Here is a 27,760-nt window from a genome sequence, read left to right on the forward strand (position 1 = left end):
TATGAAAATTCTCCAACTCCCTACAAGGAATGTAATAATTATGTACTGCAAACATGCACTGAGAAAAAAATAAAAGTGAAAAAATTAGAAAATGTACAAAGATATGCATTGATAAATATATTTAAAATTTAGTCTGGGGATGTAGCTCAGTGGCATTGCACCTGCCTGGCAAATACAAGGTCCTAAGATCAATCCCTGGTCAAAAAATTTAAATTTTAAAAGTAAAAATTAACTTATTACTAAATAATAATACTCCAAACTTTCTATTTGCTAATTGTAGTACTGATTTCAACATTTTTTCAAATATTTTCTGAAATCAGCATAGATTTTGTCTTTGTGTGTTTTTTAAAAGGGTAATACAAATAAATAATCATACATAATTACCTTGCTATAGAGTGCCTCACCAAAACAGTACAAAAATAAAGAAATTGTTCATACCAAAATGTCTAAGAAAAAATAATATTATGTGGTATATTTGATTCATGGCATGCATTCAAACCCAAGAGCTTTTGGTGGCATATTTGAGAGCATTAAAATACTCACTATGTTAAACAATCTAGTGATGATTTTAATAAAATCATCATTGCAGCCTAAAAATATTTTACAGTGTCCATAAAACAGCATTAACTTTTTTCACATTGTCCTTTTTTTCACTGGAGCATTATGTCACTGAGTAGAGCTAACATTGTGACCTGACTTTCTTACATATTTACAAGGCAAATTCTCCTATTTTCTGTTAAACATGCGTGCTTTTCTCTGTTTTGGATTGATGTGAAGTTATGTCTTATCTGATTGTCATAACAAATTACAGCTTTTCTGTAGAGGTTAATGATTTCTGCTCATTTAAATATGGTGTCTGGAATTATATAATGAATAATATTAAGACATCTTTCATAGGTTCATGGTACAGTGTATGATGAACTACTCTGATAAAGCAACTAAGTATTCTCACAACAATTATCCACCCATTATCCATGGAGTTTTATTTTCTAACTCCCCAATGAATTTGGAGGAACTCTATTTTCCAAATGTTTTCAGTTTTAGTCATTGATGTCTTCAGCTCCAAAGTATCAGATGTATCTTTTACTCATTTACAGCTTTTCTGTCCTTTTTCTAATTCCAAAAATCTCACTAGCAACATATTTTGAAAATAATGATAATGATTACAATACTGAGTACCTTCTATGCCCATAGCATTGTAGTGGAAATTTTACTGTCTTTATATAATCTTCACAACCATAACATAAAGAAACATTATCATCATTAGGAATGCAGCAAAACAACAAAAAAGAAAAAAAGCACTGTAATGCAAGTTTCTCTAGTTCATGCATCTCATAAAGTTGATAAGGAATCTAAGTAAATCTCAAAATAAGTCAATGTTTTTGGTTAATAAAAGCTAGGTAATTTGCTTAAAATAAAGCATTCTGTTAAAATCACTACTTTGGTATACACTTGAAAAAAAGTTATAAAAATGAAGAGAGGAAAGGAGGTACCTCAGTATTAAAAGAGTAAGAAAGATAAAAATAGTTAAGAGGAAGGTTAATTCAAAACCAACCATCTGGTTGAAATTTTAGTAAGTCATCTACCCGTGACCACTAACAATTAACTTCTAGACCTTTCTGTAACCTACAGAATTGCTTTTATGTGTATCTATAGAACATTAAATACTTGGTCAACATGAATTTGTTCCACTCAGAGAACGTATTGAATTGGTCTCCTTATCCTTTCTGGGATCCAGGTTAAATCCCTTTCCTTTATAAATAAATTATCTTTAATTTTCCTTTAAGTGTTATTTTTATCTGTCCTATTTCAGCTACATTTAATATTTTAAGATGCCAAGAATTCATTTTCTGATTAGACAGAATATCACTCCATAGCATGTAGGATAAAAAGCTAACAACTTTATTGTTAACACTGATGATAATAACTGAATATTTTTACATGATTCTAATATCAATGAAGATATCCTTCCCAATATCATGTATTTGTAATGATGATACTATGAATGGTTATTCTACATATTTAAAATAAAATGTCTTATGAAAAGGGGGAAATATCATGTACATAAATGTCCTAAGGGATATATCTAGTGACCTGTGACCTTGAGTTGGGTAGTATGATCCAGGAAAGGAAAAATACAATAATTTATACTTCATTAAAATGAAAAACTTCTGCTTTGCAAACACTGCAAGGAGAACAAACCAAGCTATATACTAGAAGAAAATATAAAATATTTATATGATAAATGATTTATACTTAAAATGCAGGAAGAGTTCCTAAAAATCAACAATATGAAAATATCAACCAATTAAAAAGTAGCAAATTAATCTGAACAGACACTTCTCCAAAGAAGAAAGAGGACAAATAAGCATAACACTATCTCATAGTCTTATGGAAACAAAAAATTTTAAAAATGAGATGGCACTATATTCATATCTGAAAGTTTAGAATCCAAGACACTATCAGCACAAGATGCTGGCAAGATTACAGAGTAACAAGAAATATCATCCACTGCTTGAGAACATGTGAAATGGCAAATACAATTTGGTGTGTCTTAAAAGCTAAACTTCATCTTATCAAATTGTTTTTTGATGAAAAAATTTTACGTATAAGGAGATGATACAAAATATGATTGAATGAGTTTCCTTTATTGGAAAACTGATTCAGTGAAAAGAGACAATAAATCATTTAGTTGTTGGTTGATTAAGAAGCAAAGTTATTTTCTTATCAGCATCTAATTTTTATTATTTACACTATTTAATTGGTGGACACTACTATAATCTTGAAGCAAATGATAATGCAGTTGTTGTTATTAGACTGACGTTATTTTGAGAAAGTAAATGTGTAGGAAAAGTTCGCAGTATCTACTTAAGATATGCGTGTTTTTTTTTCTTCCGAGGAACTTCTGTGAAAATAATTTTGCAGGTGTTTTGTAAAGAAAAAAAGATACTCACTTCAGTACTTTGTGTTTTCCTTTGGACTTTCAGCTATCATGAAGTTAGTAAGATCCCCAGTAAACACTCTTGGTTTATATTAAACAGGTTTCTAAGCCTGAGAAAGAATCATGCCTCTGGAAAAAAGGGGAGGGGGCTGTAAATGGATACATTTATATTATAGTATTCTTTCATTTTCTTTACATTGTGTATATTTGAGTCTTCAAAAGTAAATTATTAATTTGTTGTCCTACACAAAAGAACATTGAAAAACTTGAGGAATATGTCAATTCCTCAATTCCCTTCATAGATCATATTTTAACAATTTAAGCATACTTTTTCTAATTTTAAAAGTTAGTTCTTACAGCTGATAGCATCTTATAATCACTTCAAGGCCACAACTCTGAGGCAGCTGGAGTTGACTGAGATGTGATTAGTTGGCCATCATTTTTCTTATATTCTTATTAAATATGTGCATTTTTAGAAATATCTAAGCTTATTTTTATTTACTTAAAAATATCTTCACACTATCAATATAATTGAGCACTGTCAGTAAACATTACTACCATTTAATGCTTAGAAATAAAATTTCAGGCACAGATTTGACATTCAGAAAGGAAATATTCATTGTTGGAAGTATAGCCATGGGTCTATATTGTGAAGATATTAAGTTACTAAAGAAGAAAGGATACCCTTTGTTAAAAAGTATCTCCTTTCTTAGAAATGTGGAAGGGATTGTTACCTGCCAAACTAAAGGTGAGTATCAACACCGTGCTAAAGGATAAAAAACCTTCCAATCATTAAGGGATTGATCAAGCGAAGGTATTACATAGAACTTTCCTTAAGACATTGCATCATGATTTAATTGATAGATATAGTTTTCCTAGTGATATATAATGATTCATCTTGAAATCATTGCTGCTTAGATTTGTTGAAATTCAATTTATTTAAAGAAATATGGGCTACATAAATTGTTTAAGAGAAATGGCATTTACTTTTAGAGAGTAACTAACACCAGTTTTCTCATGTTATAAAATAAAAATTTAAGGAAGTAACAAGGATAGAAAGAAGTTATTAGAGTCAAAAGGTAATATGAAAAAATAAACTATGGCTAAATGAGGAATGACACTTCATAAACAAGAATAGCAAAAAAGGATATGCCTGAGCCTCCAATTCCAGGTTATGGTAATAGTTACAGCATGCCATCACTTGTGTTTGAATTGGATGTCAAGCTATGAACCTATAAAGGTTGAAATATTAAAATAAAGTTGAAAGGTCATTTAAATAGAAAAATGAGAATCTACATTGTACATCTCGACAGAGTTGTTTATATACAAAGTAGTTAGTCATTTATACAGGCACATCAATGCTGTACCTGAAAAATTTAAAGAATGATGATTAACACTGAAGAAAAAGATGATATGACATGATAAATTTTTCTTTCTTTTGAGGGGATAAAAATTTGTAGCTAAAGAGCTCCTGTATATTACTTCTATGAATAATTCAGAATGGAAACACAAATACCACTTTATAGATAAAACTATATATTTAAATATTTATTTGTATACACACAAACATATGTACCATGGCAAACTTTATTATATTTTTCAAAATTTGCAATGAACACTCCTTTGAGAAGTTCTAACTTTCTTTTACTTTCAAGGCCCACATGTATTCAAATTCTCATATTATATTATTAATGTATTCTTCATATTTAAGTAGTAAAAAGTAGCCACATTAATTTACAAAATATTAAACAAAGGAAATCATTTTCAGAGCAATTCTCTCATGTAAAATCATGGCAGAAATATTTTTTATGTTTATACAACAAAGAGCACTTGCACATGGATAGATGACAAAGTCAAGTAATAAGAGAAAACCAAATAAATGAATGCTCTCTAGGAAATCTAGGGAAAAATAGTTGAATGAAGTAATGACAATGTCTCAGGCAAATAGAGAGCTTTTTAACCAAAGGCTCTCTCTCCATCCACAGGCACAATTACAACAGCTGTACCATATAGACTCTATCAGTCATAATCTAGGAGAGCGCCTCTTTCTATTAACCAAGCAATAGAGAAACAAAAATTACTTGTACCAGTCCATATGAGGCACTCTGTTGCAATGCATTCTGATGGCTTAATTAGGTGGACTTGATCCACATGGGGACTTTCAAACGAGGTTCATCACAAAGGCCATATCATCAAGGCAGAATGTTCCTGGGCTCTACAGCTAGATTACAAATACAAGTCTCTTCATTGAGTACCTCGTATCTGACTGTGCCTGTTAGTTTGCTTCCATCTACTCAAACCATTAAAATAAAGCTTCACAGTAGAAAACTAGGGCTAACAAAGAGACACAAATCAAAGTACAGCTGGCAATTTCCCTAGTTATTAAGATCTTCTCTCCACTCAAGTGATAGCCTGTAGCAAGTCACACTGTTTATTCTCTGTATTTGTTTTCTTTCAGGACTTTACACATCTACTTATAGAACTTCTAATTTTTTGCAACATGCACACACACAAACACACATATATACATATTTATGTATGTACATATGCCTGTGTACATATGTGTGCATCAACAAAATAATCAAACAACATTTAGAAAAGTGTATGTTAAAATTGTCACATATGGAGGGGAAATCGGGACAAAAAATACTGAGAATAATCATATATATAGCACATAGCACATATTTTCATAGTTATTCATTCCATAGTTTGGTTAATCTTATGAATGTTCCTTTTAACTTAGTCAATTGTCTAGAAATATGTGTGAATGTTAGCATCTATACAAGGGCAAAGAAATCATACATACTTGCATACATAAACATATGCATATGTAAATATAAAATATAAATATATGCATATATACATATATAAAATATATGTAAACATACAAAGTGAATTTATTAGCTTTTCAGCTCAAAAAGTATTTAAGTTCATCAAAATACATGAATGAAATATTCTAATATCAAATGCACATAAATCAATATCCTCATATATTTTATTTGATATTTATTAGCAAGTATACATTATACATAATCCAATGATGAATATTAAATCCAATCACAATGTAGCTTTCTATATCTGCTTTATTTTTGAAGATATCATTGGCTAATCCTTCAATTCAAGAATGAGATCTTGGGGCCATTCTTGACATTGCTTTTTTCTTTTTCCTCACTTTCCATTATCATCCATTTTCTTGGATTTTATATCATATTATTTAAAAAACTCACCTCTTTCATCTCAATCATTCAAATAAAATAGGACCTTTCCATATTTTTCTGCCATGTCATCTTTTCATTAATTTATTCATTTAACAGTAGACATTCAGTTAATAATTTCTACTATTAACTCTTAGACTCTAAGAACATATTTTAATAGCTGTAGGTTTTCCTCTTTTTATCATACTGAAAATTTATAGAGAATATAAAATTATACATGTAATTTATTTTTAAATTTTCCTCCACAGAGATACAGAACACAAAGTATCAGGACTATCCCATTCATATTTTCCCTCCCAAATATACAAGACAAGCTTGCTGTAGTAAATACTAAATTAAAATCTGTTGAATTAAAAATTATGAAAACATCTTGAAACACCATTTCTCTTCTTAATTTACTATCCTAATCAATATAATCTAAGTAGGTTACTTTTCTGTTTAAATTTTCTCATTCCTGTTTAGCAGAGTTGCAGTTTAAGATTCCCATCATCATATAAAATGTTCTTAAAATTTCAGCTTCGAGACTTTGTCTAGAAACATTTCCAAACTTTCCTCAAAATCAAACCAACACTTTTCTTATACTCAAATCTCTGTCCTTTGGTATGAGCCTATAAATAACTTTTCAAGTCACCTTTTCTCCACTTTGTAAAATTCCTAAAAGTAAAGAGTCCATCAGACTCTGGCCCTGAATAGCACCTCCTAAATGTGAACTTTCCCCTGGTTTCTTATCTTTTGTATCTAATTGGTGAAACTTCCATTACCTCAACTATTTACTCTGGATTCTAATGGTAATTTGGAAGTCAATTCTATTAGAATCTAGAGTAGAACTTTATCCTTATTTATACTTCCGTTTTTTCTGTAGGAACACCTTTCGCAAATCAATCATTCTTACAATGTTCCCACGATGATCAAAGTATTTTTACTTCATTAGTCAAGTTTTTAGCTAATAGCTAAGATTGTTACTTTGCCAAGTTTCAGTTAATTTCTCTGTTCATATCAAGAAAATAAAACTAGCTAGGACAACAACACTTTTCCTTTAGGAAACCTCTTTAAGGATGAATATTCTGTTCAGATAAACTGGAAATTATGGTTTTGATTTTCATGAAATTGAGATTTAATGAAGAGTTATATTAGAGAGGATTATTAAAGCTATGTTTATATATTTGTAAATGGGAATTTTTTTTCAAATTAGGAAGTAGAAAATAATGAGGCAAGAAAAAAGTAAATATGAAAACATAGAATTAGGTAAGATCTTGCAACTTTCTTGAATACCTATGAAGTTGTAATTGTAATACTGACTTAAAAGTGTAACATGAATTAAGAGACATTGGTAATATTAATCTACTACTATTTTAAAGATATCAATAGTAAATGAAACACAAAGGATGGATAGGAGTACTCTTATTTCAAGCCAAATAATAATTGCAAGTATAAAATATAAAAGCTCATCTTAAAAATTGATAATTCCATATGCATGTATGAAAGCATGTATGAAATGCCAATTTAAAGTTATAGAGTATGCTTTCTGAAGCAGAGTATTAAACTATCTGAAAGACATTTATAATGACTATATATATTGACAAGAATATTTTTTGCACTCATAATGAATATGCCAGTTCCCGAAACAAAAAATTAGTAATAAAAAATAAACTAGTCAGGGTTCTAATAAATTACTCAGGGCTCTAAATAGGCCCTGAGTAACAAATCTATGTGTCATTTAAAACCCCTATAAATATAACTACTTACTGTTGACAATTTTGAAATTTCTTAAAATAAGTTCCTAAGAGAATAAACATTTCTTGTGCTTGCTTCAGCAACACATATACTAAAATTGGAGAATAAACATTTCTTAAACATATTCAACATAATCAACACAAACTTTGTCTAGTGCAATGGTTCTCAAATTTTCTAAGATAACATATATATATGTATAATTTTATAATTTTAGATACTTGTAAAGCTGAAGATTCAAATTTACATTCTATTTTCAGTAATTCTGCAATGGGACATAGGGAATTTTATTTTAAATATAAATTCAGTTGCTTTCTGATGAAAAAATAATTTATGAAAATCATGTTCAGTAGCAATATTATGGTCATGCAGACTGTTTAGAGCACTTCTAATACTGCACAATTTGAAGAACTAAATACATGGTAAAGTAGTTTTATACCTAAATAGTATATTCTAATTAAAAATTGCTTCTCTATTTTGAAAAATATTTTATTTCTGAATAGTCAGTGCAATTATTAAATAACTACCTTGAATAAGTGATTTCTCTAGATTCTAAATAAGAAGACTAATAAACATTTTCATAATTATGATCCACAGATATTTTGCTCTTGAGACTAATCACAAATTCTGGAGAAACTATTTCTGTGGATAAAAAACCTGTGTAAGAGAGCAAAAGTGAAGGTTTATTTATTAAATAAAGTTTTCCTAAGGAAACAGTTAAAAGTACTGTCACATTTAGATTTCAGTAAGTTATTTTCAATATATTTTCACTTTATAAAGGCTACTTTTAAAAAGTCAAAAATAATTTTGTATATCGACCAAATTATTGAGTATATGAAAACTAAAATAGAAAAATTAGAAATATATGGGAATTGCATGTTATTATTTCTAGAATTTTGCATAAAGGACTCTTTAAAAGAAATGCAATCTAAGGTATGATTCAAACCCTTATAGTACTTAGATTCTTGCAATTACCTTCCTCTGGGTATAATAGCAAGGTCCTGAAATTGTGGAGGGTGGACAGATGGGGCGGGCAAGCAGTACATCATTTCAGAAAGTCTCATACTCAAGGCTTGTTGAAGTGCGGCAGGGCAAAGGAAATAACCCTGTCAGCACCTGCATCACTAATGAAGGACAACACCGGTACACATATAGAGAATGAAGAAGAAAAAATAAATCATGCTTAACTTTGAAATAGACTGTCTGATTTATTCGAGTAGAAATATAACCTTGCAAGCTTTTCTTTCATGTATTTCCATGTAAAAATCTTGCAATATAAACTTAGAATTCAAGATTTAAAAAAAAAATAAACACTCTTTCAAAAATTTTCAGTACAATCCCACTATAGGTGAAGTGTGTAATTTTAAAACATACTATTTAACATTTGTCTCTCATTGTCTTCTTGACATCTGTTGCAATTAAAAGTGGATGTTTAAAATGGGAAATAGGTATCTGTCAGACTCCTTTCCAGCACAGTGTAAATAAAGATGTGGCATAGGCCTGATACAGCATGCCTCAAGAGATAAGCAAAGGTCATTTAAGAATATGTTTTATACCTGAATTAAAGATAAATTAAATTAGCAAGAGGAACAACTTTGTTTTTAGTAAAGAGGACTTGAATTTTAATGAGCTCCATATCAGATGAAGGAAACAACATAAATGATTGGAGAAGTCCAATTATTCTGAGTTCGACTTCTTAATAATTTTTTCTTTTAAAACTGATTTGCTTTTCACCAGGAGTATTTCTTTATTATATGTACATGTGATTTCTATTTGCCTTCCTGACATACCAACATACTAGTAATAGTGTAAAATGTAAGAGCAGTTTTAAAAATTTAGAATATAGAGAAACAAGAGAGGAAAAAAAAATCCAAAGGAATCAGGAATCCATCAACTGCAAACATTATATATCAATGATATTTTAATATTTAATTTCACCAAGTAAACTACAATATTGTTATAATAAAGTAATTCATATTATGACAATAATTTTCTTTGTTTTTTGTTTCCCAAGACATCTTTTCCAGAAGAAATGTTTGTAAGTGGTATCTCATCAAGGCAAGTACTATGGAATATATACTTCTAATTTATTTAGAAATATTTTACATCTTTTTCATTTATCTGACTTGTGAAATAAATTTCTGATGGAGAATATTCTTTTCTTAAAGGAAAGAGTAGAACTAAGTCAGCAGAATAAGAATCTACTTTTAAAAAAAGACAGTAACATTTATTTCAAAAGTTAATTTCGTATTTGTTCCCTCTTAACTGTGCAAATTCCTTCCAAATACAAATTCTCTAACAAAAATAAAGCTAGAACAATGACAAAAGAACTGAGACTTCACTCAGAGATTAATGAAAAGGAGGCAACGTTTTAAGGATGATGAGTATTTTCTGTGGGGTTTTCTAACCTCCTCAACCTAAAAACCATGCTCCTAGGTGGAGGCAGTTATGAAAATGACTTTTACCCTGCAGGTGTTCCTTCTGAAAAGCTAACAGCATATCTCTTTTGACAGGTAAATTACTTTGAAATCATGTTTGAACTCTATGATAGTGAAAAAAATGGGCCTTTCTAACTCCATGAATCACATTTGGAGGTACTCTGCTACTTTTTAAGAAGATGTTGGCTCTAAATGGGCCCTGAATAACAAATCTATGTGGGATAGTTTTAATGAATAGCCAACCTTTCACCTTTGTAATACATCTTCATTTTACATTCAACTACAAGTCTGTGTATTTTAAGCTCTCTTTAGATTGAAACATATTTTCATGTAAGATAGTAATCAGTCTTGAAAATAATTATACCTAAATGTTCCAGGTATTACTTCAGAAATTGTACAATATCATTTTGAATAAAAAGGTAACATCTGATTCCAAAGACTACTTTATTATATCTCCAGACCATACATATTATATATCCATTCTTTTTTTTCACTAGACAGATACAGGTCATTCAATCCTCATTGACAATTTTGTGTTTTTAGTATCTTCTCAATAACTAGATCACAGACTAAATTTGTTGACTTATGGAAAGTATTAGCTAGTCAGAGAGTTTAAAACAATATCAGCTAAGTTATGTCTCACTTTATCTCCCTGGTTCAGTTTTCAAAAACACTTATATATATTCTCTTTATTCTGATATGTAAAACAGTGAATTAATTTGTGCATATATTTTCTTTCTCATCTATTTAAAAATGCATTTTTTTATATTGTCAAGTTTTATATTTGGCTCATGAGTAAATTTTAATCAGTATTGAAAGGAAGAAGACATGAGAAGAGAATGTATGAACAGGTTATGACTAAAAATGTGCAGAAATTTCAATTGCTAAATTAATTCAGCACAAAGTCATTAAATCCGATTTGTTACAACTGCATATGTATTTTGTACGCTTCAGTCATATGAAAATATTTTACATACATTCTCTTTTTTTTGTTGGCAATTACCTTAGAAAGCTACTAGTAGGTCAAACTAGAACAAAGTATAGTTTTTTTGTTTGTTTTGTTTATTTCTGCTTTGTGTTTTTTTCACCACTGAGCCACATCCCAGCCCTATTCATTTATATTTTGAGAAGTGTTCTAAATTGCCTAAGTTGGTGTTGAACTCGCAATCCTCCTGCCATAGCCTCCCAAAGTGCTGGGGTGACAGGAGTGTGCTCCCATGAGAAACTGACCAGCACAGCAAATAACTGAGGCCCCTGGCTTTCTTGAAATCCTTTACCTGTGTGTGGATACACAAAACAAGATAATATAGATACTGAATACAATAAGTCAATAAAGACAAACTTCATACTTTGTTCTAATAAGACATCACATACCATACTTTTAAAAATAACTTAGGTAAATTATGATGACATTTTAGATGTACACAAATTAAGTACAATTGCTCGCATTGTTTGATTTAAAACATGTTGAAATTATATTTTTATGAAGACATCAGAAAAAGAAAAATGGAAACAAAGTCTATGTAACTAGGGAAGGGTGGAGCGGGTGAAAGGCGCACAGGTAATGGGGAAAAAATAAGAACCAAGATACATCATGTACAGGTACAAGCACCCAAAGATAAATGTAAATGTATTGTATACTTAAAATGTACCAATTAAAGAATTTAAGCAAAAAACAGACACCAATTTATTTTTCTATTTTCCCCTAAAATAACATTGACTTTAGTTAATTCCCTATAAAGCTGTTTTAAGTAAAGTATTTTATGAATATGCTCTTCTGCTACCATTAATAAAAGTATGACTTTAAGGAAATAGGTTTGTAACTTCCTTCCCCACAACAATGGTAACTATGGCAGCAATGGAGCAGCATGTTGCATTTTTATTCTGATTACATTTAGCCTGTTAATTAACATGTCACTACTATAAAAGAATTTCAGCTTTCAATGTTTCACTTTTTCTATGTTCTTTTTGTTAAATACTGACAGGCATTGAGATTTCATTTTTCATGTGTGTGATTATGTGTGTGTTTTATACGTTGTCTTCTAACTGTAATTCTTTTCCCAGCACTCTAATCCATTTAGTTAATATAGTACTCGTTATCTGTATCAGTCATGGTGAATTTTTCTCATTTTTTCGTTTTTTCTTGCGAGGAAATACAACACTCTGTATTCACAACGAACAGTCGATCCCGGGAATTTATTAGCACACTTACTCGAGAAGCCACTCACACACATTGACAAGTTCTACAAAAAGAACACATTTGATTTACAGCATACACAATAAAAATGAACTCAAAGCGTGGAAGGAACACTGGTTAAATCCTGATGAAACAAGAGCATGCTACCTACCTGGAATAAGCTGGGCCAGAAGCAGGTTGTGGTTTGACACTCTGAGGAGTGATATTATGACCAAAAAAGGAAGATGTTTCCATTTCATCTTTGTCCCTTCCTTGCATTACACCCAGCCAGTGACACAGATTTGTGTTATCTAGGGAAACAAAAGCATACAAATTACTTTTCTCACTGGTTAGCTATGTAGAGGTAAAGACATTAAAAGGTTTTTTTTTTGTGAAAAACTAGTTCAAATGGATTTGAAATGATATTTTCGGAAATAATAAAATAAATATGGTTTATACAGAATTAAGTTTACAATACACATTAGTATCCCTTATGTGTTCTTTTGTTGTCCATGTTTCATTTAATTGTTCTTGGAAACTTAGGGCATGTCAAAAAACAAAAAAGAAAAAGAAAAAGAAAGAAATACAGCAAAAGAGGATATTTTGATGGAAAACATCAATTCATTTGACTTTTACTATAATACATTTTCTAATTTTCCTACATTGCTGGTGTTTAGTGATATTTTGTCATGCCTGATTTATGCATTATAATTGGTATGTATATCAAAAGAAAACAGAATATATGAAAAGTTTCATAGTGTCAGTATTTATAGGCATCCATTGGGGTCATGGAATGTATATTCTACATATAAGGGGAGGTGCTACTGGACATTTTGAACATGTTGAAAATGTGTAATATTGAATAATTTGGAAAATTCATTTTTACTTAGGTATTAATCATAAACTATTCCTTGATTTTCCCTTCCTTTTAAAGAGTACTAGAAAAATGTTTTTATTTTCATTTCCTATCAATTTAGTGGGAATGCTGTCATAACAGAGAAAACTTGATGTTTTAACCTTCTCTAAATCAGGTTTTACAAATGGATTATCAAGAGTCAGGGACTCCACTACCTTGGGGATACAGCAGAAAACAAAACAAAGTATTGTCTTTTCATCCAGCTGCATAAGCAACTTGAGGTCTCTATAATGACATGAATTCACAAACTAATGGAAAAAGAACTTAATAGATGATATATTCTGAACAAGACACGATGTATTAGTCGTGAAGTCAACAGAGAAACATTACCTTTTTTTTAAAGAGCAAAGCTTAGAACCCATGAAGCCTTTTGCTATGATTGTGATTCTACCAAATAGTAGAATAAAACTAAGCAAAATATACAGATGACTGATTAGTTTTATCTGGAAGAATTGATTGATTATATTGAAGAAGGGGCATTCTGATATGTGAGATAATTATTTGATAAGTGGAGAATAAGCAAATAAGAGTCAGAATGAATACTGAGACAGAAAACAACATGTACATGCTTATATGTTTTCCATGCTTTATACATATAAATCTAATTAAATATATATAATATATAAATCATACTATATATAATCTCATATATTTTATATATTAATGGTTTATTGATATAATCAGTATACTGTGAGAGAAGTTGTTTTTTGGCTGGTTGATAGAGTATTCCAAATCATAATGTGATAGAAAACTGAGAAAATAATATAGGGCAGAAAAAGACAAGTGATGATGAGTCACTGTCAAGTTTAATGGAAGATAACATGATTGAAATAATTTAGAAAATACCTCTGGTAGGAATGTGAAGGAAAAATTAATTTTGAGGAAATTATCATAGAATCCTTAGTAACAGTACAGAAGTTAATAATGAATACTTACAAAGGACATTGACAGCAGAAAAATCTGAAGTGATGTGTCAGATACATCACATTATACAAGTATACAGGATAGCAATTTATTAAATTTCAAAATTTAAAAAGTGAAGGACTTATTATTCTTTTAATAAAATATTGACCCGAGTTAGGTAAATAAATCTAGTGCTAAATAAAGAGTAATTTGTCTCAAAGGAAAAAATGAAGTTTTCGCATTCATTTTTGTGACCCTCAGAATGCCAACTTGCAAAAAAGGATGGCTCACTTAATTCTATAGTTTTATCTGCACTTAGAAATGTCAGTTTGTCTGCTTGAGCTGAGCTATCCTTAGCCCATTGCTTATAACTGCAGTGTTAATTTGTCTTGTCTTCCTTTAGCAGAGCTACCTAATCCTACTGCTAGACAGCTATATTCACTGGGCTTTCTGAGATATTTGGGGATTATTTTCTCATTAAAGAAGGTTGTAAAAACCTAATATTAGAGCTAGAATTTTGCCTCAAAAAATATTTCTGTTACTGTGGTTTGATATTTATTATCTGCCTTCTTGTCTTGGATCCTATGTTCTTCCAATAGTATTTATCCTGGTGTTTCATTCCTGATATTTCATTATATGCCCACATTATGTTTGTGCATTATCTGTTTTAAGTGTCAGTAGATTTGATTTACAGATAAGAACAAACCTAGATGAAAAGTTTTAATCTTCAGTCTATATTACTCAGTTGTTAGTTTTTCCAAAGGCTTCTTTTCAGAGTTATCTACTGAATGTTTTTGCTTGTAGTATTCCTCAGTGAATACATTTGTTTAGTTCCTCCAGAGAAAACATGTAAGTATATTGCATCCTGGACATTTATACTTGACTGGGTTAGGATATCACAGTGTCCTCTCTCAGTTCCTGTTTGCCTGAGGAGTTTCTCAGATCTCCTCTCTCCCATATTTGATTATTTTGCATCAGAGTTCCTGCTTTGGAATAAATGCTGGAGCTCTCATTTCTCAAATGTGTGTAAGCATTTTTTACTTCATCTCTTGATGTAAATAAGTTCATATCTGAAGCTTGAGGCTATTTATGACTTGCTTATTCACTGTAAATTTAGAGTGGTTAATTTGTTAAATGATAATACCATATTTATAAAATTAAGATTTTTCATATCAGTGGTTAATTGTATTCCAACTGTAGTTAATTACCAACTTTTTCAGCTCATTTTTTGCAGACAGCTATCGATAAAATAAGGGTCCTTATCAAGCGTGTAGATTCTTATTTTAAAATAAATACATAATCATGAGAAAATAAACAGAAAGTATAAACATTTATATTTGAACTTCTCCAAGCTATATTATTCAACAGACATATTTTTTCAAATTTTCATAATACTTTCATGTGAAAATCAATCACTCAATTTTTTCATTTACCTGCACATAGTTTTGTGAATGTAATAGAAAGTGTCTAATGAAGTAACTTTAAAGTAGCACCTACAAATCAGAAATTGAAACTGGGATTATTTATACATTAATAATTATATATTACTTCAATACCTGAGAGGTTTTTTTTAAATACACATTAGTTTAACTGAGTGGAAGTCTCAGAGATTGTTCACTTACCCCTGTCACACCACATGTGTATCCTCCTCCAGAATGTTTTTTTTTTTTTTTTTTTTTGTACCAGGGATTGAACTCGGGTCCTTGCACTTGCACAGCAGGCAGCAAAACCACTGAGCTAAATCCCCAGCCCCCTCCTCCAGAATGTTACACTTGCCACAATGGGTGAACCTACATGGACATATCATTATCACCCAAAGTCCACAGTTTACACTAAGGCTCATGCCACTGTACATTTTTATGAATTTGAACAAATGTGTATGATACCTGTCCACCAAGATGGTACTATAGGAAGCAACTTTGCTGACCAAAAATTTTTTGTGCTTTGTGTATTCATCTCTCCCTTCTTCCACCATCATTGACTTTTTAATTTTCTTCATAGTTTTGCCTGTTACAGAATATCATATAATTGTAATCAGACAATTTGTAACCTTTATAAATCAGCTTTTTTCACTTAATAATATTCATTTAGATTTTCTCAGAAAATGTTTTTCACAACTTAGTAGCTAATTTTTTTATTTTTTTTATTATTTTTTTTTAGCTAGCTAATATTTTTTAGAACTGAATTGCATTACATTGTCCAGATGTACCACAGTTAATTTATCCATTCACTGACTGAGGGAATCTTGGGTGATTTCAGGTTTTGTCAAATATGAATAAAGCTGCTATGAATATATATATATATGTATATATATATTGCTATGAATATATATATATATGTCTGTGTGTATATATATGTGTATATATATGTGCAGGGTTTATGGGGAAATAAGTTCATAAATTATATGATTAATACTAATGTAACTGACGGGTCATATGGTAAGACTTGGTGTAATGATTATACTAGTTAGTAAGAAGCTACTAAACTATCTTTCAAAATTGGTCTGCCATTTTGTATCTGCTCCAGGAAAACAAAATCTCCTCTTGTGACACATCCTCCCAAGGTGTTATTATCAGTATTCTAGATTTTAGACTTGTAAATGTTATTAGCATGTAATGTTTTTAATTTACATTATCTTGATTATATATGAAACCTGTCTACCATGATAGTGCCACACGAAGCAATTGTGCTGACCAATGCCTTATTTACCATCCATTTATTTTCTGTGGTGAAGGAGCTATGAAGTCTTTCACTTATTTTTTATTTTTTTCTTCTTGATAAGTTCTAAGAGGTATAAGAATTCTTTGTATATTTTTTGTATGCTTTGGATAAAGTCATTCACAGACATGTCTTTCGTAAATTTTTCTTCCTGTCTCTGATGTATCTTTTCATTCCCTTGATGGTATCTCTCACAGAAAAAAGTTATTTAATTTTAATGAAGTTCAGAATATCAATTCTTTTTCAGCACCTTGAAATTATGATCTTTAAGAGTCCATGTTCAATATCAAAGTACTCCAAGTTAGTATATAACTTTTTGGCAAAAACATTAGCCTCTTATTTAAAGTTACACCTTTTAACAACAATAAGGCAATTGATTTTAATGAGAATGTGATATAACTTGTTTAAATGTTGAATATTAAAATACAGTAAATTGAAAGAGCAAAATCACAGTATCCTGTGAATGTGATACTTTTGCCTATATAGGTTACACAGATATCTATTATCAATTCACTAAACAGGTATGTACATATAGTCTTGAGTTAAAGAAAATAGCTTTAAATGTGAAAAGCAACACAATCTATAATATCCCTTCCTATTATGAAATACTAGGCCTGCCTTGCAAGCTCAAGGTCCTGAGTTCGATACCCAGTACCAAAAAATATAAACTACTAGGCTGAATATGTGATTATAGAATTACCTAGTGTTGTGTAAATGCTTTAAAATATAATTTGAGAATGAATGTGTGGAAGTAACATAACTGAGTGTTATACAAATATAGATGATAGGTGTACATTCTCTTTATACCCTTATTGATGCAATTATTGTCACCAATTTCAAGCAAATTCCAGTGAGGATCCTCCTGGATGAAGACAGTACCTATCTTCAATTAGAATGTACTTGTTGCCTCCCATTTACATTATATCTGTTTCAGGTTTAATTGGAAAACATTTGTTGTTTCTATTAATGATTAATATATGACAAAATAAATACTTTAAGAAAATAGTTCACTTTTGAAAATTAATAAAGCCATGCAAATTCTACCTCAATCAAAATGGAGATTCTTCTTATAGTGGATTTCTTCTTCTTTTTTTTTTTTTTTGGTACCAGGGATTGAACTCAGGTCCTTGCGTTTGCAGGGCAGGCAGATAGGGGCCTTATTCTTAATGGATATGCTATTCATACACAAATGTTAGTAATGTGCATTTTCAGATAATAATAAACTTACTAATATGCTAGTCCATCATCTGCGTTTATGACAGAAGTTTTTAAAAAATGTTGTTGAGGGTTGGGGATTTAGCTCAGTGGTTCCACCGCCTCCCTTGAAAGGGTAAGATTCCAAATTCCATCCCCAGTACCAAAAAAACCCAAAAGATGTTGGGAAAATCACGTTCTATTGACTATTAATTAAATTGATTAGGAAGTATAATCTTTATGATACATTAATGTCTGTAATGTATAGTTTGACGAAATGAAACAATTTCCTTTGGGCTGAATATGGTGGTGAACATGTACGTCCATAGATGCTCAGGAGGGCAAAGAAAAGAGGATCAGAAGTTCAAGACCAGCCTGGCCAACTTAGTAAGGCCCTGTCTCAAAAGAAAAGGAAAAGAAAGAGCAGAATCTGTAGTTCAATGAGCGTCCTTGGGTTCCATCCCTAGCAATGAATGAAAAAAAAAGTATTTCATATATTGTAAGAGAACACATACATTTCCTAAATTTCATGTACTATACCAGTATTTCAGCATTTTAAATGTTCATCATATTTGTACATATTTGGAAAGACAAAAACTAACTAGACTTTCTGTTTATATTAACCAAAAATGATTGTCCTTTAAATTATACTAATCTCTTTTGGTTTCTTTTTGAATTGAATAAAAAGGTCGATCAGGAATGTTAAACTATTTTGGAATCTTGTATTTTCAGCCTTTAGATCTTATTTTGGGTATTTTTATTTGTTTGTTTTTAGTTTTTATTAATGCATGTTTGTAGTACATAATGATTACCTACCTCATGGGGAATTGGTACATGTACATAATACATCTTAATTTTATTTTTATTCCTTTTCCCCCCATTCTCTCCTTGTATTTCTTGGTGCCCTTGAGTCTTGCAAAAGATCTACCTCACTGATTCCTATTGTCTGTCTTTGATTTTGCTCTTCATTTATATTTTGGGTTTGTCATATAAAAGAAACCATGTAGTATTTAAGCTTGTGTGTCCTATTTATTTCACTTAACATTATAGTTTCAAGGTGCATCAATTTCCTTACAAATGATTCAAATTTATTCTTTTATATGGCAGAGTAGCACTCCATTTTGTATAAATACCACACTTTCATCTGTTGATATATATAAATATATTCATCTGTTGAATATATATATATATATATATATACATACATGTATATAACTTCTAAGATTTGGCTCTTATGAATTAAGCTGCTACAAATATGGATATGTATGTATCACTGTAATATGAAGTCTTTAACTCTTTCAAGAAGATACATAGAAGGGTGATTGTATTTTAAATGGCATATGATGTTAGTCAAAGGTTGAGAATATTGGCAATGTTTAACAAAACAACAAACTGTTGACACCTCTGTTTAGTTTTTGATAAAGGAAGCACCATGACCAGTGGAGTAATTGGCCTAAAATTTTTTCAGCCTTGAGATAGGTGACTAGGAAAGGCTATCCTTATGCTGGATTTTGCATATAAAAGATGAGTTAAACAGTAACCCATATACAAGAAAAGAGATCTTTTTCCTCTTTCCAAGCAAGGTGGACTGAAGTCCTGTCTACTCAACTAGGCCTGTACACAATGGGCTCAGAAGAGAGAAATCAACTATCCAGAATCACAGTTGTTTATTTCAATGAATTTTTGTGATGTTCTGGGTTTTTTAGGAATGTAAAAATTGCATAGAGATAACAGAGATGCAGTGAGGTGACTAATAAATATATCTGAATAGTTAATCTATGAAAAGATCTATGTCAGATAATGGGGGTTCAAGTAGATGTGAAACAAATATACTCTTTAATGCTGGATTGCTAGATAGTTTAGCACTTATTAGTGACGAAGATAAGAAAGGATGAAGGGGTGGCCATGAGAGTAAATAGTCTGAAACTAGAAAGCAGAAATAGTATGAGCTAGTCTATAAAGGGATTGCTAAAGTTCCAAAACTTCCACACAAAGAAAAGACAGTGAATGAATATGCAATGTATATGCAAAAAAACAAGCTAAAATAGAAGGCTTAGGCAAAAGGTAAAAATAAATAACATATGATGTAAATGTAGCATTTTATAATTTATCTATATATTAGGCTACCAGACTTGATTATATTAGAAAAGTTAAGTAATGAAACATTATCTTTCAGGGCCGCGGATTTAGCTCAGTGGTGCCGCTGCCTGCTTTACAAGCGCAAGGTCCTGAATTTGTCCCCAATACCAAAAAAAAAAAAAAAAAAAAAGAAAGAAATATTATCTTTCATAAGAGGATGCAGTACAGAATCTTTAAAAGGGTTGTCTGCATGAACACAAATCGTGCACATATGAACTGGATCAAAAGTTACTATCTTTCTCACAGCACTTCCAAAAATGTTACAAAATTAAAAGGTCATTGGTCCAAGGTTTTTCCTATCAGTGCCATGATACTTCATGGGAAGAAAATGCTCAGTAACAAATGCATCATTTGAAGATGAAAATGATTCAAGATAAAGAGTTATGTAGCTGATTGTAGAATACTACTGTATGTATGGTAATAGTATCCTCCTGTAAGACAAATAGACAAAGGATAATAGAAATAAAGATTAAGGACACTGAAAAGGAAGGCTACAATTAGGTGATGAGCAGAAAAGTGGAGGAAAAAATATATATGGAGTAATGTTTCCAAAATTTTATGCTAGAAAGTGAGAAGCTTCATAAGGGGTGTGTGTGTGTGTGTGTGTGTGTGTGTGTGTGTGTGTGTGTGTGATTTTTATAAGTGATTGGCTAATCTACATCTTCTTTAAATTTCTCTGAAGTAATAAGGTGTGTTTAAGTCTATAGTCAATGTTACTAAGCTACTAAGCATTTGTTTTCTTTAACTGTACATACACCTCATTGAAATAACAAGAAGTTAAAAGTGTGTAATACTTACAAGTAAAGGTTTAATGCTTTCAAAAGAACAAAGCAAACTGAACAAATTGCTACCAAACTCCTGTTAAGTTAGTACACTGTCACATTCCCTATAAAGTGTATATTAACTGAAAAATAGCATACTGTCATATCTCCTGTAAGGAGTCCATTATCTGAAAGTAACATATGCAGAAAAGCAGAGTACTTAAAGCATACTTTTAGGACTAAATTTATTGCAAAATTTTATTTCTTGTTATTTAACAACAGCTACCTTGTAATTTATTTATATTGCATTTGGCTTAAAAATACCACATATAATTACAGAATTCTTTTTCGTAGAAGCAGTCAAATGTTATACATTTAGAAAATGTCTAAATTATCCTAAGCACCAAATTATTATATCCTAGAATTACCATGTCATTATTAACTTTCTGACTTCATTCATATATTTAGAGGTTTTTAAAAAAAGAGGAAATAAAACTATGAACAAAGTACTATTTTGAAAATTTGCAATTAATACTGAGAGTAGAAAGTACAGTAATGATGACAAGACAAAGGATAATCCATAAATACTAAGTTACACAGATAATCAGGGAGCAAAAATAAGGGCTTTAGCAGGCTTCTCAGTTATTTGTCACACATTTCTAAAGATTCTAGATATGTAAGCTCAGTTACATAACTAGTAACTCAGCAATTTTATTTGGACAGAATATGACCCCTATATCAAACTATGGTTACATTAATTTCATAAACAATTAAATATTTTATCATATTTCCAGGAAACACAACATTTAAAACACATTATGAGAAAATTCAGAGTAGTGATAAATCTCAGTTATTATGTGGAGAATGAAATAGTTGAGATTCTCATTCTATGTTCATAATGTACTAAAATATACCATCAAGTGTAGACAGTCAAAAACCTCTTTCATTACATAATCTGCCAGTCTATTTAAAATAGTCTATCTGTAAGTCCCGTGTAGACATTGTTTCCATTAACTAACAGTTACAGAGAAGATAAAGAGTAATTTCAAACACACATTATAGAATCTTATTTTTCAACCTATGTCAAACTCATAAATAATAATGATATTGTCAACTAAAGCTAATGTTAATACCTTGGATCTGCTATACTTTTGTAAGACTTCCAAAATTTTGAACTTCTGGGTTTTTTTTCCAGTTCATTGATTAAAGGATGTAGAAATGGAATTGGTCATTCTTTTTTTATTTTTTAGCACCAAATCCCCAATGATCACTCATTTTAATAAGAAAAAAAAAACATGAAAAGAGATAAAAAAAATTAAATTCACTGTCCTATTGTGTATATTTTAGATTTTATTATGTTAAAATTTTAGGAAAATTGTCATGAAGAAAGGGCAAATAATGATTTTATTTCTAGAAAAAGAATCTGATGCATTAGATGTTTCTTCAAACATTGCACAGGAAATAGTTAAAATACTGGTTGACATCTTCAAATAAAAAACTATGAAAAGCCAAAAGAGCATCAAACTAATGACCACTAAACTAGTGTTTAATGTTTGATTGAAGCCCTCTCCTCATCAGTGATTTAAATCAATGCTAGCATGAATTCAAGATTAGATATTTTTATTATAGTACATTCCTAGAATGCATATATGCAATTCAAGATTAAAATATAAAATCATTAAGAGAGGAGGATGGTTGTCAATTGCTGAATAGACTATGTTATCAAAATGATGGAAAAGCAGCTATGTACAAAAATAAGCATAATATTCTATCCACAGGGCATGATGAAGATTAACATTAGTTTCTCTAGTGTAGCTACCATAATCATTAAAGAATCAATGGCAAATTAAACTCCACAAGTCCTTAGGGGAAGGAAGAGGAGAAAAAAAGCACAGCAGTAAATGCAGAGAGGTTCAAATCAATTTTTCACCCTAAACATAGTGAGGTACATTAGTATTGCTAGCACAAAGGTAAAGGTAAACACAGCAAAATGAAGATTTTTATCTTCTTTTCACCTTAATTATAGGATTGCCACAGGCAGGACTAGCTAAAAATGATAGCATTTATATATTAATAAAGGTGTTTTAAGAATAAAGAAATTTAAATGATTTGATTGAGACAAAATAGTCTACCAGCATTATTCATTTTTTCTCATTTTTTAGCTAATATTAAAAACTGTCTTCATCAGGCATTTGATTTCCAAAATAAGTGTTCAGATTTACAAAGATGGTTTTTAAAAGCTCACTCATGCATACCAAGGCAAAAAGAAAGCAATTTTCAAACAAAAGCAGTTTTCAGAATGCTACGCTCATACTAGTCCATTAAGATGAATTCTATGGTCACTTGACCTTCAAATGTATTGTTCATGATTCTGATGAAAATTAGCAGGACACATATTTGGTCATTCTATCTGAAAGTAAATCCAGTTAGGGACACAATTTTGTGAACAATAGCATCTTTCAAATAAGACACTGTAACATGGAAATGCACACTGATAGCCTCAATATCTTAATAAATATTGTCTTAGAGAAATTTGATTTATCTGAGTACAGCTAGACACAGATTTATTTGGTCAAAGAAAAGTTACACATGAAGCTTGACACAAAAACAGGCAGAAATGTGGAGTTGCAGAGAGGGAAGAAAAAGAACACAGAATCCAAGAAAAAGAGCAGTACATGTAGTAACCTTGCTATGCTGATAATACCTAAAATTGCCAAAAGATCAAGTGCAGAGAAAGTGAGTTTTATCATTTCCACAATATTCTCTGCTTTCATAGAGCAATGTGTTGATCATTCTCTTGTGTTTAACCAAAAATAGTCTCCAGTGAGTTAATTTTCACTTTAGAAATCAAAAGTTAAAGTCAGCCTTCAGCAGGTTAAAGGTGCAAAGTATAAATAGTGATACTTTTACATGTCAATAAACCTCTGATGAGGTTTCAGAAAGTACTTTTGGTGGAAAATGATGTCATTATTAGAATAATTTCTCTATGAGCAAGGCGAATAGCAGGGCATAATGGCATAGGCCTGTAATCCCAGAATTCTGGCCAGGTAAGGCAGGCAGACTTCAAGTTCAAACCTAGAGTGGGCAACTTAGCAACTTAGCAAGACCTTGCCTCCAAAAATTAAAAGAGACTTAAGGTAAAGTCCAGAGCAAAGGACATGTCTTCAATTCAATTAACAGTACTACAAAAATGTTTAAATATATATAATATGTACACCAAAATTACCATAGCCATGTACTTATACTTCATTTATTTTGCAGACTTTCAGAACTTATTACATTTTATTCTAGGATACAAAAATGAATCAGGCAGTCCCTGTTCAGAACAGTTTACAGTATGGGAGGGGAAGAGGATCCAGATAAAATGAGTAAGGGTGGTAATTTCTGAAACAAAATTTAAAGACTGTAGTGATATGAGGTGAAAAAGACAATGCAGAAAACTAGCTCTGAAAAACTGGAAAATGTTTATCACAGAAGTGAACATTTGAAGTCCATCTTGAAGAGACAAAAGTTTTTCATTGAACCAAAGAAGACTAGGACTGGATTAAAAGGAAATTCTAAACTAAAGCACTGATTGTACATTGGCTTAGAGGACAGTCTTCCTGTTTGTTTGTTTGTTTATTTATTTGTTTATTTGAGACAAGGTCTTGGTATGCAGTTCAGGCTGCCCTTGAATTCACTATGTAGCCCAGGCTGGTCGCAGACTTGCTGCAATCCTCCTGCCTCAGCCTCCCTAGTGCTGGGATTACAGGCATACATCATCATACCTGGCAGGTCTTTCTGTTTAACACCCAGTAAGAGATTACATTTTGATGGGATATCAGATGACATATATGTGAGAGGTTGTGATTGGAGATGAAGCTGAAGGTACAAAGTGATGCCAAAATGTAAAGGGCATTGTAGGCAAAAGATATGTTTAAGCTCAAAGAGAACTGAACAAATGCCGTTTCTTAGACAAAAACTGTGAAACACAAACTTGAAGTGGAAAAGATAGAAGGTCATGAGATTCCATACATCTCTATTGTACTATTTTGCAATTCTATTACCATGCCTGCCATGTAGCAAAACCTTAATATTTGTTAAATTAATGTATGATTGAACACAGTAATATGCAACTGAACTAAGGTACTTGCAAAAAAGACAGAAGTATAAACAAAAAATTTATAATATTTATAAAATCCATATGTCTATGTAGATTGCCTTTACATTAGGCAAGAAATTATTGTGGTTAAAGAACATGAATGCTTACCAAACATTATAATTCCTATATAACTAGAAGAAAATATGCTGTATTTTTTCTTGCTCTTATGTTCTACACAAATTCATTTCAAGCACACTGCTTCAAATTTGTATGGAAACCTAAAATTAACTCAACTCTATTGGGAATGAAGTCACAGCATCATTTAAAATGGATGTGACATTTAAATTGAAATTTATTACTTGGCATTTTATTTTTTAGTGTCTACATAACTGATTTTATAACTATTTATATTAAAGCATAATATTAATTTGTAAGCTGTGAGTAAATTACACATTAATCCTTGAATGAGCTGCATACTTTTAGATTGCCAAAGAGCAAATGGCTCTAGAAATATCATTATCCAAAATGCACATATAACCTAGTCAGTCTTAGCAATTGCCTTCACTTGTGTTGGGTCAATTTATGAAGATACGGCAGCTGGGTGAGGACAAAAGAAATAAGCATTACATTTCAGAATGACTATTAATAATGGTATAGCAAGAGAGACATTAATGAAGTAACCAAAGAGCAGGTCAAAAGTGATTTTCATGTGTCAACATGCATAAAGAAATAACAAAAATTCACACACAAAAGGCTTTGCGTGAAAAGTGGGAAAAATTCTGTGATTAGTAATTCTGTTACATTCATTCCAGAGAGCAAGGGTTTTTGAAAGGCATTTAGCTTTACACCACTCAGTGTTCCTTTGAATGTCCTCAGCAGGACCAGAAATAGAGGATTCAATTTTCCAAGATAATTGTGTCAGATAACTGTCTCATGCCTTTTCAGCAAGAATCTGATAAACACCTAATTACTAGCCAAGTGATTTTAGAGGTGCACATCTGGGTGTGTGAGAAGGCTACTGGGAAAAGATTGGTCTCCCAGTGCATGAGGAGGGTAATGCAATTGGGTTGTAAATTAATTTCTTTTGGCTAATGAAACCTTCCCTACATATCTGAGGAGTAATTTGTTATTTTAAAAAAGAGGATAAATTTTAATAAATAAATCAATAATAGCCATACAAATAACTTCTCATCACAATCTATCTGAAGCAATCTATTGAAAAAAAATAAGTTTATTTGGAATTCCAGATAGTTTATTTCTTTGGACAGATTTGTTGTAATTAAGCTAGTGTCCATTATGATAGAAAAAGGAAAATAGTGGTATTTTTTTATATTAGATATTAGAGCTCAGTTTTCATAAAAGTCCAAATATACATAGCTATTTGTTTTTTATTATCCACATATTTTGCAGGACTCCTGACTACTTGTGAATATTATTCTCTAGCGCATCACTGGCCTTGACTCATTATATCCCACTGTTTTTTTCATGTTGTCATATGTAACGGAAGAACAAAAATTAAGGACCATTATTATGCTCTGGCTTATGCTATGGTTTGGGTGAGTGTCCACCAAAGGTCCCTGTGTTAGAGGCTTGGTCTCCAGGAATGCTCAACTGGAAGTTTGTATGAAGCTTTGAGAGGTGTATTCTTAGCTCACGTGGGAATACTTTGTTCTTTTAAGACTCCAAGGTAGCTCTTGAGAGAGGACTGTTACAAAAGCCTGAGTTTGGCTCTACTTACTTGTTCCAATAAAGACTCCCTCATTGTCATCCACAGTTCTCACCAAAGGCTAGATCAGTGCACTACTGCACACAGAGGTATCTACCCTGTCACTCAATGTTGGACTCTAAACAACTGTGAGCTCAGTAGGCCTCTGTACTTCATAAGCAGGCTGATCCAGGTATTTCATTGCAGTAACACCAAGCTCGCTAATGTTTTTGGTATCTAGTGAAATCATGATGGCCTTGCGTAGTTCACTGCAATGTCCCCAGAGCTAGAGGGAAGACCCCTCTTTCATCAAAAGAGTGATTAGGAGGAGATTAAATATCGAAGGACCACTCAGATTGGTCTAAAGCACAGATCTATCCTTTCTTTAAGTAAATATTCCCTTTTCTTGAAATTTAATTGTACAAATGCTCTAATTCAGTTTTCTCTTCCAGAGAGACTACCAAACTGTGAAGATTTGCAAGAGCAAATAAAATGACTACAGGCACTGAGTAAAATGCTTTCATATGCAATGAATAAAATACACTGACTTATGCACATCATATTCTCTAATTGCCTCAAACGGTAAATGGTCTACTGTCGGCTTGTGTAAAATGACAGCGGACTAAGCCAAAAGAGTACATTAACATGAAACAAAACTAAGAGATAGAAAGGAGGCTCTTCTACCAAGCAAGGAAAGGTCTCTATTTGAGCAAGTTGTACACAAGTTTCCTTACATAGGAGCTGTTCTTTCAATGGCCATTTTAATCTTAAAAATAAAGCATGACTATTTGCCATAAACAATTTTGTTTTCCACTTTTGTATTCTGCCTTTCAAGGTAAACA

General features: G+C 31.1%; 1 protein-coding gene across 1 annotated transcript in view; it reads right to left on the reverse strand.

Moving 5' to 3' along the window:
- Robo1 (roundabout guidance receptor 1) overlaps positions 1–27,760 on the reverse strand; it is a 1,092,891-nt gene that overhangs the window by 933,148 nt on the left and 131,983 nt on the right. Inside the window, exon 2 of the mRNA XM_004870578.3 lies at positions 12,674–12,812. Coding sequence (XP_004870635.1) covers positions 12,674–12,761 — 88 coding nt within the window. The 5' untranslated portion in view covers positions 12,762–12,812. The remainder of the gene's footprint in view (positions 1–12,673; positions 12,813–27,760) is intronic.

Source organism: Heterocephalus glaber, unplaced genomic scaffold (assembly GCF_053883595.1).
Source record: "Heterocephalus glaber isolate CG9 unplaced genomic scaffold, H.glaber_assembly_v1.0 deba00000122, whole genome shotgun sequence".
Classification (NCBI taxonomy): Eukaryota; Metazoa; Chordata; class Mammalia; order Rodentia; family Bathyergidae; genus Heterocephalus; species Heterocephalus glaber.